Here is a 14,911-nt window from a genome sequence, read left to right on the forward strand (position 1 = left end):
TGTCATACCAAATTTGATTTGCACTAGTATGACAATGAGCAAAAAAGTTGCCAGCGGAGTTCCCCTTTTAAGCAGAGGTCCCCAACCAGGGTGCCTCCAGCAGTTGCAAGACACACGGAATGAACTTATAGACCTTTTAATACTTTAGTTAGTTGCTTGAAGGAAATTAAGTTTTACACTGGAGTACCCCTTTTAACCAGCGGTTCCCTCTCAACCAGGGTGCCTCCAGCTGTTGCAAGACACACGGACTGAACTTATAGCCCTTTTAATACTGTAGTTAATTGCTTGAAGGAACTTAAGTTTTACACTGGAGTACCCCTTTTAACAAGTGGTTCCCTCCCAACCAGGGTGCCTCCAGCTGTTGCACGGACTGATATTTGAGCCCTAAAAAGGGATTTTTTGGGTGCTGTCCTTAAAGCAGATGTTAGTGCTTTAGGAGTAAAGTGGACCCTGAATACACCACCTAGCAGCAACCTAGCTATCGCTTTCCCTTTTACAGCAGGAGCAGCTTCTCTGTGCCTCCACTTTCTAAGCCTGCAGCATGAATGAAGGTAAAATGGCGTCCGTGCAGGAGGTAGGAGGGTCTGGAAGGGAGGAACTGCTGCTGATTGGCTGTAACGTGTCTGCTGACTCTGACTCACAGGGTCAAAGTTTACCGCAATGTTAAAGTATAGGGGGCGAATCGAACTTCACATATGTTCGCCCGGAGATGCGAAGGAAAACATGCTAAGTTCGCCGGGAACTATTCGCCGGCGAACAATTCGCAACATTTCTATTCTGCTCTAGTCTGAGATCGAGCAGACCAGAGCAGAAGATCACCGATAATACTGATCAGTGCTATGTCCTATGCATAGCACTGAACAGTATTAGCAATCAAAGGATTGCTATAGATAGTCCCCTATGGGGACATAAAAAAGTGTAAAATAAAAGTTGAAAAATTTAAAAATAAAAAGTTTTTTAAAAAAAAGTGAAAAATCCCCTCCCCCAATAAAAATGAAAATTGTCTGTTTTTCCCATTTTATCCGCAAAAAGCGTAAACATTTTTCTTATAAACATATTTGGTATCGCCCCATACGTAAATGTCCAAACTATCAAAATATAATGTTAATGATCCTGTACGGTGAATGGCGTACACGTAAAAAATTTTAAAAGTCGGAAATGCTGCTTTTTTGTCACATTTTATAAAAAAAAAAAAAAAAAGATTAAAAATGATCTAAAAGTTTTATATATACAAATGTGTTATTGATAAAAAGTACAGATGACGGCGCAAAAAATGAGCCCTCATACCACCCTATATATGGAAAAATGAAACAGTTATAGGTGGTCAAAATATGACGATTTTAGATCACTGATTTTGTACAAAAAGTTTTAGTTTTTTTTTAAGCGGTATAAAAATATAAAAGTATCTAGCCATGGGTATCATTTTAATCGTATTGACCCACAGAATAAAGAACACATGTCATTTTTACCGTAAAGTGTACAGTGTGAAAACAAAACCTGGTCGGTTCCCAAGACACTTGTCATCAGAGAGCACTTAGACAGAAAAGAACAACCTTAAAGGGGTAGTCCAGTGGTGAAAAGTGGTGATAAGTTTGAGATCGCGGGGGGTCCGACCGCTGGGGCCCCCTGCGATCTCTCTGTACGGGGCCCCGGCTCTCCACCCAGATAGCGGGTGTCGACCCCCGCACGAAGCGGCGGCCGACACGCCCCCTCAATACATCTCAATGGCAGAGCCGAAGATTGCCAAAGGCAACGCTTCGGTTCTGCCATAGAGTTGTATTGAGGGGGCGTGTCGGCCGCCGCCTCGTGCAGAGGTCGACACGCCCCCTTCCCGCGGGCTGTCGGGGCTCCGTACAGGAGATCGCGGGGGGCCCCAGCGGTCGGACCCCCCGCGATCTGCAACTTATCCCCTATCCTTAGGATAGGGGATAAGTTGCTCACCACTGAGTCACCACTGGACTACTCCTTTAACTTTAGAAGCTCATAAGTACTGAAAGGATTAAGATTTTTTAATAGAAGTAATTTACAAATCTGTTGAACTTTCTGGAGCCAGTTGATATACATATATGTATATATATATATATATATATAAAAAGTTTTTTCCTGGATAACCCCTTTAACCCCTTAAGGACACATGACGTTCTCATACGTCTCCATTTCCGAGTCCTTAAGGACACATGACGTAAGAGAACATCATGTGCTTTCCCGGCCCCCCACAGCCATCTGGAGCGGAGCCGGTGCCCGATGCCTGCTGAAATCGTTCAGCAGGCATCGGGGTATATCGCCCAGGGGGGTCAATCGGCGGATTCCGGGTCAATCGGGTCTCCAGGGTCTCGAGTCTCTGACGGCCCCGAACAGCCATAGCCATCAGGGGTGAGGTGGCACTGGTGCCACCTCACGATCGCCCTGATTTGTTGGCCGGTTTACCGGCCGACCAATCAGGGCACCTGCTGCGGGTGTCACTCCCGCAACCCGCTCCGCCCCTCTTCCGGAGGACGTGAGAGGGTGCGGGACGTGGACCCCGGGAGCTGGGGACCCCGATCCCCGGCGTCAATGTTGGGATTGGGACCCCAGGAGCAGCGGCGGTGGCGAGGGACTGACCTGCTGCGTGGATCAGGAGTTGGGTGAGTGACAGCCTCCTGCTGTTGCTTAGCAACAGCTCCCAGCATGCAAAAAGGGCATGCTGGGAGCTGTAGTTATGCAACAGCAGGAGGCAGAAAACCACAACTCCCAGCATTCCCTTATGGGCAATCCAGTAGAAGAAAGGGTCCCGGCACTCAGAAGCTTTTGAAATCTCAAAGGTTTTATTTATGCAACATGCATAGCATACAGGGTAGGTACGCGTTACGGCTCAATAGCCTTTGTCAACTTGTTGACAAAGGCTATTGAGCCGTAACGCGTACCTACCCTGTATGCTATGCATGTTGCATAAATAAAACCTTTGAGATTTCAAAAGCTTCTGAGTGCCGGGACCCTTTCTTCTACTGGATTATCGCTACATTGGTCCTCGGGCACCAACTATTGATTGCAGTGCCGACCTTCTTGGGATTTTGATTTTCCCTTATGGGCATGCCGGGACTTATAGTTTTGCAACAGCTGGAGGCACATTTTTTCTATGGAAAAGTGTACCTTCAGCTGTTGTATAACTACAACTCCCAGCTTGCACAAACAGCTAAATTGCATGCTGGGAGTTGTAGTGGTGCATCTGCTGGTTGCATAACTACAACTCCCAGCATGCCCGTTGGCTGTCGGTAACTGCTCAGAGTTGTAGTTTTGCAACAGCTGAAGGCACAATGGTTATGAAACTCAGAGTTTTTTTTTTACCTAACTCAGTGTTTCACGACCGGTGTGCCTCCAGCTGTTGCAAACTACAACTCTCAGCAGTCACCGTACACCATGCACCGTACATGCTGGGAGTTGTAGTTTTGCAACAGCTGGAGGCACACTGGTTGTGAAACACTGAGTTAGGTCACAAACTCAGTGATACATAACCAGTGTGCCTACAGCTGTTGCAAAACTAAAACTCTCAGCATGTACAGTCTGTCAGCGCATGCTGGGAGTTGTAGTTTTGCAACAGCTGGATGTTCCCCCCCCCCAATGTGAACGTACAGGGTACACTCACATGGGCAGAGGTTTACAGTAAGTATCCGGCTGCAAGTTTGAGCTGTGGCAAATTTTCTGCCGCAGCTCAAACTGCCAGTGAGAAACTACTGTGAACCCCTGCCCGTGTGACTGTACCCTAAAAACACTACACTACACTACACTAACACAAAATAAAAGAAAAAGTAAAAAACACTACATATACACATACCCCTACTCAGCCCCCCTCCCCTCCCCAATAAAAATGACAAACGTCTGGTACGCCACTATTTCCAAAACGGAGCCTCCAGCTGTTGCAAAACAACAACTCCCAGTATTGACGGACAGCCGTTGACTGTCCAGGCATGCTGGGAGTTTTGCAACAGCTGGAGGCACCCTGTTTGGGAATCACTGGCGTAGAATTCCCCTATGTCCACCCCTATGCAAGTCCCTAATTTAGGCCTCAAATGCGCATAGCGCTCTCACTTTGGAGCCCTGTCGTATTTCAAGGCAACAATTTAGGGTCACATATGGGGTATCGCCGTACTCGGGAGAAATTGTGTTACAAATTTTGGGAGGTATTTTCTGCTTTTACCCTTTTTAAAAATGTAACATTTTTGGGAAAACAAGCATTTTAGGTATATATATATATATTTTTTTACATATGCAAAAGTCGTGAAACATCTGTGGGGTATAAAGGTTCACTTAACCCCTTGTTATGTTCCCTGAGGGGTCTAGTTTCCAAAATGGTATGCCATGTGTTTTTTTTTTGCTGTCCTGGCACAATAGGGACTTCCTAAATGCGGCATGCCCTCAGAGCAAAATTTGATTCCAAAAAGCCAAATGTGACTACTCCTTTTCTGAGACCTGTAGTGCGCCAGCAGAGCACTTTTCACCCCCATATGGGGTGCTTTCTGAATCGGGAGAAATTGGGCTTCAAATTTTGAGGGATATTTTCTGCTATTACTTTTTAAAAATGTAAAATTTTTGGGAAAACAAGCATTTTAGGTAAAAATTGTTATTTTTTTTTACATTTGCAAAAGTCATGAAACACCTAAGGCTCACTTTATCCCATGTTACGTTCCCCGAGGGGTCTAGTTTCCAAAATGGTATGCCATGTGGTTTTTTTTTTTGCTGTTCTGGCACCATAGGGGCTTCCTAAATGCAACATGCCCCCCAAAAACCATTTCAGAAAAACGTACTCTCCAAAATCCCCTTGTCGCTCCTTCCCTTCTGAGCCCTCTACTGCGCCCGCCGAACACTTTACATAGGCATATGAGGTATGTGCTTACTCGAGAGAAATTGGGCTACAAATACAAGTAAAAATGTTCTCCTTTTACCACTTGCAAAAATTCAAAAATTGGGTCTACAAAAACATCTGAGTGTAAAAAATGAAGATTTTGAATTTTCTCATTCACTTTGCTGCTATTCCTGTGAAACACCTAAAGGGTTAAAACACTTACTGAATGTCATTTTGAATATTTTGGGGGGTGTAGTTTTTATAATGGGGTCATTTATGGGGTATTTCTAATATGAAGACCCTTCAAATCCACTTCAAAACTGAACTGGTCCCTGAAAAATATTGAGTTTGAAAATTTTGTGAAAAATTGGAAAATTGCTGCTGAAATTTGAAGCTCTCTGGTGTCTTCCAAAAGTAAAAACTTGTCAATTTTATGATGCAAACATAAAGTAGACATATTGTATATGTGAATCAACAAAAAATGTATTCGCAATATACATTTTCCTTACAAGCAGAAAGCTTCAAAGTTAGAAAAATGCAAAATTTTCAAATTTTTCATCAAATTTACGGATTTTTCACCAAGAAAGGATGCAAGTTACCATAAAATTTTACCACTATGTTAAAGTAGAATATGTCACGAAAAAACAATCTCTGAATCAGAATGATAACTAAAAGCATTCCAGAGTTATTAATATTTAAAGTGACAGTGGTCAGATGTGCAAAAAACGCTCTGGTCCTTAAGGCCAAAATGGGCTTGGTCCTGAAGGGGTTAAGGTTAAAATGGGCTTGGTCCTTAAGGCCCAAATGGGCTGAGTCCTTAAGGGGTTAAATATACTGACTTTGTTCAATAAAGTTTGACATCTTATAAAAGTAGTACAATAATAGAAAAAAATATATAAATTGGGTATTGTTTTAATCGTATTGAGCTACAGAATAAAGAGAGAATATCATTTTTACCATAAAAATTATGGTAAAAACAAAACCCCCCAAAAAATGCAAAATTGTGGTTCTCTCTTCAATTCCCTCTCACAAATTTGGTATCGTTGTATATTTTAGGGTAAAATGAAAGGTATCATTACAAAATACAATTGGTCACGCAAAATGCAAGTTATAATGTGGGTTTGTAGGGGGGAAAATAAAAAAGGTATGGCTCTTAGAAGACAACCCATTTACACTGAGCAATTTCAGCGGCGGACAATTCCGACGATGAAATTGTTCCGCGCAAAGTCTGCGAGCACTGCATAGCTGTCAAAGGTGACGGCACAGTGCCGCATGGTCCTACCGCCAAAGTATTTAGTCGGCGGCCATCAAAATGGAATCTCCGGTTGCAGAATTCTGTGAGCAGTGATTCCGTTCAACATGCATAGGGTGAACATACCCTAAAATAGCACATACGTTCTTGCCATTGCAACATACGTTCTGGCCATTGCAACCCTCCTTACCGCATACAGAAACCTCTGAACCCTAATCTGATATACACATTTCTATTGTTTTCAAGAGAACATTTTTTATTTTAAACTTTTAAATTTTTATTAAACTTTTCAGGCAGCAATAAATAGCAGCATCACATCTACATCAGAACTGTGTGTACATTCAGTAAGTTCAGTAAGACATATGCAAAGAATGTTACATAAATCAGCAGTGTACACAGAGAAAAAAGAAAATTAACCAATAACAACAACCCTCTATTCCCTCTTTCTGTAGAGTCGGCATGCTCATCGGCATGACACGTATGTATATTATAGGAGGGAATGAGAAGAAACAAAATCATATCTTAGTCAAAGATAACAACAAAGGTAACAACAAAATGAAGAAAACAAAAACAAGGTGGAAATTATAAGCATTTGTCGTTTAAACTCAGAAATGTTAAAGAATAGCTTACGGTGGAAATTATGAGCATAATACACCCCATGGGTGTCAGTGCATGCGTGAATCCTGACACCATATAAGTATATGTGACTATCCAAGCTGACTTAAACAGAAGAGTAATGACTATCGACCAAACATCTACTAGGGCTGTCTGCAAACCCTCTGCATTACCCAGTAGGTTTCACAGTTACACCATACACTATCCCTTGGGTACCATTTTCTACATCCCTTGTGGTATATCAATCGCCAGATTATAATTGAAGAACCAGGAGAGAACTATCCAGAGGGTGGGGGGGGGGGGGGGTACGGAGAGGGAGACCAGAGAAGCAGGCTGCCGGAAATAGACAAAAATAGGGGTAGAGAAGGAGGAAAAGTGTGAGACGGAACAGGAGAAAGGAAGAGAGGGGAGGGGGGGGGGGTAGGGGAGAGGAGGGAGGAATGGGAAAAGAGATGGGGAAAGCCGAGGATATGATTAACATCTCCCAGTAGTCATCCCCTACTTAATTCACCGAGTACCAAGGTTCCCAGAGTTTCATATGTTTACCAATGTGCCCTTGACCTATTGCCCAAGTCTCTTTCAGTTTACAAATATGGGCTATCAAGGAAATCAAGTCTTCTAAGCTGGGGGAGTAGGCCGTTTTCCATTTACGGGTGATCAAAATTTTAGCTAAAACTAGTACCTTACATAAAAATTGTCTTACGTAAGCAGGGAACTTCTGTAGGTCCATCAGCAGCAATGCTGTTTGGGGGGAAAGGTGTACTGGACCTCCCAATATGGTACCCAAGAACCCTTCTACATCCTTCCAATATTGCGCAAGGTTTGGACAAGACCACAATACATGTGACATGTGCCTCTTTGTGAGCATCCTCTCCAACACTTATCAGAACTCAGCGGATACATAGCATGAAGTCTAGCAGGTGTGTAGTACCATCTAAGGTGTGTTTTAACCGCAGCCTCCACATGAGAAATAGCCTTTAAAGACGTGCGGGCGTATTTAAACGCCCTAGACCATTCGTCAAGAGGAAGCTCCATATCCAACTCCAACTCCCATGACTTCATATACTGTGTTTTTTCTAATAAGGTACCTGAGTTGAAATCCTCATATAACGGTTTAAGGCCCCTAAGCTGTTTAGTAAAATAAACAAGGAAGCAGAGGCTCAAAGGTGGTAACCCTAGCCAAGATTGTTCCAGGAAATGCTTCATGCGTAAGTATGGAAATAACAAGTGTACCGGGAGAGCAAACTTAGTCATGAGATCAGGAAATGGCAACAAGACACCATGTTCATATAGATCAGCCACACAACGAACTCCCCTCTCCGTCCATGTCCTCACATCCAAATCAGCCACCACCAGAGATAACACAGACAATGGAGCGGTTCTGTACCCCATAGGAGAGACCCTGGAACTAATCTGCTGGGCATATGCACAACACTGTTGAGCAGCCTTAGTAAACAAGGAGGTTCTAGGTGGAGTAGTGACTTGCCAAGCATGTAAGAATAACATACATCGAGGGTCGCATGTTGACAATAAAATCACTCAATTTGAACCCAGGGAACCTCCATTCTTCTCTCCCAACACGGTTTCAGCAAAGATAAGTGTGGCCGTATGATATCTCTGCATATCTGGGATTCCCAATCCCCCAACAGCCCTATGTTTCGTGGCTACCAAATAAGGTGTCCTTGGTCTATTATTGGCCCAGACAAAGGATGAAATCAGTTTCCTCGCTCTGGTAAAAAAGGACAAGGGTGGTTTAATAGGTAGTGTGCGGAAGAGGTATAGCAGCTTCGGAAGTACTGACATCTTAAACGCAGCTATCCTGCCCAACCAAGAAATTTCTAATTTACCAATAGAACCTAGATCATTTTCCAATACTTTTAGGAACGGAGAGTAGTTGGTAGAGTACAAGGCTTGTGAGTCAGAAGACAGGGATATACCCAGGTATTTAATATTATGTTGCTGCCAGTCTAATGGATACTTAAGTTTTAAGACCTCTAAAAGCGGAGGGGGTACATGTAGAGGCAGGACCTGGGACTTCTGTGCATTCAACTTGTAGTATGATATAGCCCCGAATCTAGTTAGAAGTGACAGCGCTGCAGGGAGGGATATCTCAGGTCTGGACAGCGACAGGATATTGTCATCTGCGTAAAGAGATATTACATGGTCTACTGGACCCACCTTAACCCCAGAAATTGCATCCGTCTCCCTCACCGCCTGCGCCAACGGTTCTAGAGATAGGATAAAAAGCAAGGGAGATAAAGGGCACCCTTGTCGGGTTCCGTTGGTCAGGCGGAAAGGGTCAGACAGTCCCATTAGTAAAGACTTTCGCCGAGGGAGCTGAGTATAGAGCCTTAATAGCTCTAAGTATTTCTCCCTGAAACCCCATTTTATCCAAAACTGCAAAGGCGTAATCCCAGTGAAGGCGATCAAACGCCTTTTCGGCGTCCAAGGCTACCATTACAGCAGGGGTTTTGTAATAATTAACATACTGTATTAAATTAAGTACCCTCCGAGAGTTATCAGACGATTGACGTCCTACAACAAAACCAGTCTGATCTGGGTTTATTAAACTAGGTAATGTGGAGGCTAAGTGCGTCGCAATTAGTTTAGCATACATTTTAACGTCACAATTTAAAAGGGATATGGGCCTAAAGTTTTGGGGTGACAATGAGAGCTTTCTGGTTTTCGTCTGGAAGGGATCCGGAGGCCACCGCCGATTCAAAAAACGACAACATGGGGATACGAAAAATGTGGGCAAACTTCTTAAAATACTCATTAGTGAGTCCGTCCGGTCCAGGAGATTTCCCGGAGGGGAGGGACCGAATCACCCTATCCAATTCCTCCATGCTAAAGGGGTTGTTTAGTTCAGCAACTTGGGCTGTTGTTAGTTTTGGTAAGTGAACCAAATCTAAGAAGGCATTCATTTTTATTTTAAACTAAAACTGCCAAAAGGCAGTGAGAATCTAGCCTCACTCTAAGCAGTGGCAGGACACTGTCGCTGATTTCTGAAAATGTCAAGGAAAAACTATCTGGTTTTACCATAGCAACCAATCACAGGTCAGCTTTCACTTTACCAGAGCTCGTTAAGACAGGAAAGCTAAGCTGTGATTGGTTGTTAATAGAAAATCTCTCCAGTTATTCTTTTACATGCTTTGATTAATCAGGTCTACTGTCATTGGTGACATATAAATGAGAAAGACATAAGAAAAAAAAATTAGCATGACACTTTTTGTTCTTTACTTCAGAATCCCTAGTTATCCCTTCTCAAATGTTTGCAAGTATGAACATGCCTCACAGTGTGAGGAAGGGTTCAGTCTGGTGCCATCCTTTAGCATCCATAGAGTTTTTGAATCTGTAAACACTGTTGCAAGCACTGTTTTCTGTTCTTTTTGTGCCCCATACTCTGTTACGCGTTTCCCAACAAGGCACCAGCTTGGACTTGCAGTTTCACAACAGCTTAATGGCCATCGGCATCTCCCAGCCCTGAACGCACAACTTGTGACTATGAAAATTTCCCAACCACGAAGCTTCCTCTTTCAGATCCTGCTTTGTGTTTTTTTTTATTTTATTTTTTATCTCTGCTCACTAAGACGGCCCTCCTCTTTCGTCTGATAAACCTGTGTAACAACCTTACCCCTCCCTCCTCTGCTGTCGTCCTCCTCTCCTCCCACAGTGCAGGAACTAAACAGAGAGGAAGTTTAGTTTGTAGTGCAAAGCTCACAGCTACAGGTCAGTAACAGTTCTCTCGTAGTGTATCATTGCTTTTGGGGTATATTCGCGCCACAATATGGTTTCTTGACGCTTAGGGGGTTTATTTTAATGGTGTGTAGTTTAAAATCTCATACAGCTGTTTTCCCGGTGCCTTTAATATTAATTCACTTACTTCCATAAAACATAAAGCATTTAATCACATGGTCTAATCATTATCACTCCTAACTACTTTTTATATTATGCATTGCAGCTACAGAGATGGGCTCTTTTTTCCGGGGAGAGGAAATGTGTCTGGTGCAGCTGTTCCTTCAGTCTGGTAGTGAATACCAATGTGTAAGCGAACTGGGTGAGCTTGGACTGGTAGAGTTTCGAGATGTAAGTCTTTTGTGGAGATGTGGTTTATGTTATAACTCTTCTGGTGTCCTACCTAGTTCCCTTTTGTTCCTGTCAGGGGTCTGTGTGTTTATGGGTATCATATGTAATCCCTGCCAAATCTATAACTGTATGCATGGATATATGTACACATTACATTGTTGCAGGATAAATTCTTCCAGTGAATGATTCTCATAATATGATTTAGGGGAACAGTAGTTTTCCGAATGTATTCCTTTTTTTTTTTTTTTTTGTCATGTGCAAACAACTTCCCATATTTTTGACGTGTGCAAGCAACTTCTCCTTAGGTGTACATTGTGTGTGTGTGTGTGTGTGTGTGTGTGTGTATATATATATATATATATATATATATATATATATATATACACACACACTGCTCAAAAAAAAAAAATTCATGGAACACTAAGATAACACAGCTTAGATCTGAATGAATGAACTAATCGTATGAAATACTTTAGTCTTTACATAGTTGAATGTGCTGACAGCAAAATCACACACAAATTATCAATGGAAATCAAATTTATCAGCCCATGGATGTCTGGATAAGGTGTCACATTCAAAATGGAAAACCACACTACATGCTGATCCAACTTTGATGTAATGTCTTTAACCCCTTAACCAGTTAAGGACCCAGGGCGTACCTGTAAGCCCCTGGGAATTTCGGCCCATGTCGGCAAATTCACACTGGCGATTTGCGATGATTCCAGGTCATACGGGTCTACAGTGACCCGGAAAATAAGGCGGATTGGGGTTGCCCAAGATACCCATGATCCTCCCTGCTATTGGTCATCCAGAAACGACGACAATAGCAGATCGGGGGCAGGGGGGGTGTTTAACGTTCGGTTCCCCCGTTCAGCCCACCCACGGTAGGCCGGGCAGAACTGGGAAACCGACGGGGACCGGTGCCGAAGTCCACACACTCATCAGCGGCGGCAGCTGGCGGCGATCGGCGGCAGTGATCCGCGGTAGCAGAGGACGGCGATCCGGCTCTCTGGATCCTACGGAAGCCGGTGAGTTGCCTAGCAATATCTATACAGTGGTCTCTAAACTGTAGCCCTCCAGATGTTCCAAAACTACAACTTCCAGCATGCCCAAACAGCTGTTTGCTGTTTGGGCATGCTGAGATTTGCAGTTTTGTAACAGCTGGAGGGCTACAGTTTGGAGATCACTATGCAGTGCTCTCTAAACTGTGACCCTCTAAATCTAGCAAAACTACAACTCCTCCTAGCATGCCCACACAGCAGTTTGCTGTCTGGGCATGCTGGTATTTGTAGTTTTGCAACATCTGGAGGGCCACCGTTTTTTAGATCACTGTGCAGTGGTTTCTAAACTGTAGCCCTCCAGATGTTGCAAAACTGCAAATCCCAGCATGCCCAAACAGCTGTCTCGGCATGCTGGGAGTTGTAGTTGCGTACCTCCAGCTGTTGCATACCTACATCTCCCAGCATGCCCTTCTGCGATCAGTACATGCTTGGAGTTGTAGTTTTGCAACAGCTGGAGGCACACTAGTTGGAAAATACTGAGTTAGGTAACAGAACCTAACTGAAGGTTTTCCAACCAGTGTGCCTCCAGCTGTTGCAAAACTACAACTGCAAAAGTACAACTCCCAGCATGCATGGTCTGTCAGTACATGCTGGGGGTTTGCACCCCCCCCCCCCCATGTGAATGTGCAGGGTACATTCACACAGACGGGTTTACAGTAAGTTTCCTGCTTGAAGTTTGAGCTGCGGCAAATTTTTTGCCGCAGCAAAACTCCTAGCGGGAAACTCACTGTAAACCTTCCAGTGCGAATGTACCCTAAAAACACTACACTAACATAATAAAGGGTAAAACACTACATATACACCCCCTTACACTGTCTTCCCCCCCCCCCAATAAAAATGAAAAAAGCATCATATGACAGTGTTGACAACAACTCCCAGCATTTCTGGACAGCCACTGACTGTCCAGGCATACTGGGAGTTTAGCAACAGCTGGAGGCACCCTGTTTGGGAATCACTGGCGTACAATACCCCTATGTCCACCCCTATGCAATCCCCAATTTAGTCCTCAAATGCGCATGGCGCTCTCTCACTTCGGAGCCCTGTTGTATTTCAGTTTAGGGCCACATATGGGGTATTTCCATACTCGGGAGAAATTGCACTACAAATTTTGGGGGGGCTTTTTCTCCTTTTCCCCCGTATGAAAAGGAAAAGTTGGGGGATACCCCAGCCTATTAGTGTGTGTTAAAAAAAAAAAAAAAAATGTTTTACACTATCATGCTGGTGTTGCCCCATACTTATTTTCACAAGCAGTAAAAGGAAAAGACCCCCAAAATTTGTAATGCAATTTCTCCTGAGTACGGAAATACCACATATGTGGGCCGTAAAGTGCTCTTCGGATACACAACAAGGCTCAGGAGTGAGAGTGCACTATGTACATTTGAGGCCTAAATTGGTGATTTGCACAGGGGTGGCTGATTTTACAGCGGTTCTGACATAAATGCAAAAAAACAAATACCCACATGTGACCCCATTTTGGAAACTGCACCCCTCACGGAATGTAACAAGGGGTATAGTGAGCTTTAACACCCCACAGGGGTTTGACAAATTTTCATGAAAGTTGGATGGGAAAATGAAGAAAACATTTTTTCACTAAAATGCTGGAGTTACCCTAAATTTTTCATCTTCACAAGGGAAAATGGGGAAAAAAGTCCCCAAAATTTGTAACCACATTTCTTTCGAGTAAGAACATACCCCATATGTGGATGTAAAGTGCTCTTCTGGTGCACTACAATGCTCAAAAGAGGAGAAGCGCCATTGGGCTTTTGAAGAGGACATTTGTCCGAAATTGAAGGCCACGTGTGTTTACAAAGCCCCCATAGTGCCAGAACAATGGACACACAAATTCTCTCCCCAAAATTTCAATTGCGATCCTCTTCTTCTGAGCATTTTGGTGCGCCAGCAGAGCACTCGACGTCCACACATGGGGTATTTCCATACTCAGAAGAAATGGGGTTACAAATTTTGGGGCCATTTTCTCCTATTACCCCTTTTTTCATTTAACCATCCAACTTTCACAAAAAAGGTCGTCAAATACTTGTGGGGTGTGAAGGCTCACTGTACCCCTTGTTACGTTCCTTGAGGGGTGTAGTATCCTAAACAGTATGCCATGTGGTGTTTTTTTTTTTTTTTTTTTTTTGGCTGTTCTGGCACCATAGGGGCTTCCTAAATGCGACATGCTCCCCAAAGACCATTTCAGCAAAATTTGCTTTCCCAAAGCCAAATGTGACTCCTTCTCTTCTGAGCATTGTAGTGTGTGCCAGCAGAGCACTTGACGTCCACACATGGGGTATTTCCATACTAAGAAGAGATGGGGTTACAAATTTTGGGGGGCATCTTCTCAAATTATCTCTTGTAAAAATTTGGGGGAAAACTAGCATTTTAGTGGGGGGGGGGGGGGGGGGGAGAATCTTTTACACATCCAACTTTAAAGAAGTCGTCAAACACCTGTGGGGTGTAAAGGCTCACTGTACCCCTTGTTACGTTCCTTGAGTGGTGTAGTTTCCAAAATTGTATGCCATGTGTGTTTTTATTTTTATTTTATTTAATTTTTTTGCTGTTCTGGTACCATAGGGACTTCTTAAATGTGACATGCCCCCCCAAAAACCATTTCAGAAAAACTCTGTCCAAAATCCCACTGGTGCTCCTTCCCTTCTGAGCCCTCTAGTGCACCCACCAAGCACTTGACATACACATATGAGGTATTTCCTTACTCGAGAGAAATTGGGTTACAAAATTACAAGAACATGCCAGTGTAAAAAAATTTTCAGGGACCAGTTCATTTTTGAAGTGGATTTGAAGGGCCTTCATATTAGAAATACCCCATTAAAGTATTCAAAATCTTCATTTTTTTACACTCTCATGTTCTTGTAGACCAAGTTTTTAAAAATTTTTGTAGGTGTTTGACTTTTTATTAAAGTTGGATGTGTAAATGATTTTTTTTTTTTTTTTTTCACTAAAATGCTAGTTCTCCCCCAAATTTTTAATTTTTACAACGGGTAAAAGGAGAAAATGCCCCCCAAAATTTGTAACCCCATCTCTTCTGAGTATGGAAATACCCTTTATGTAGACGTAAAGTGC

The 14,911-nt window shown here is 43.2% G+C and overlaps 1 protein-coding gene across 2 annotated transcripts in view; it reads left to right on the forward strand.

Annotated features, from left to right (window-relative positions):
- The first annotated feature begins 9,888 nt into the window (after window positions 1–9,888).
- TCIRG1 (T cell immune regulator 1, ATPase H+ transporting V0 subunit a3) overlaps window positions 9,889–14,911 on the forward strand; it is a 550,359-nt gene continuing 545,336 nt past the window's right edge. The window contains exons 1-2 of one of the 2 annotated variants that reach the window (XM_056531100.1): window positions 9,889–10,415; window positions 10,648–10,772. In XM_056531100.1, coding sequence (XP_056387075.1) covers window positions 10,656–10,772 — 117 coding nt within the window. In that variant the 5' untranslated portion in view covers window positions 9,889–10,415; window positions 10,648–10,655. The remainder of the gene's footprint in view (window positions 10,416–10,647; window positions 10,773–14,911) is intronic. The other variant, XM_056531098.1, reaches the window with a different exon arrangement.

The sequence above is a fragment of the Hyla sarda genome, chromosome 7 (assembly GCF_029499605.1).
Source record: "Hyla sarda isolate aHylSar1 chromosome 7, aHylSar1.hap1, whole genome shotgun sequence".
NCBI classification, from domain to species: domain Eukaryota; kingdom Metazoa; phylum Chordata; class Amphibia; order Anura; family Hylidae; genus Hyla; species Hyla sarda.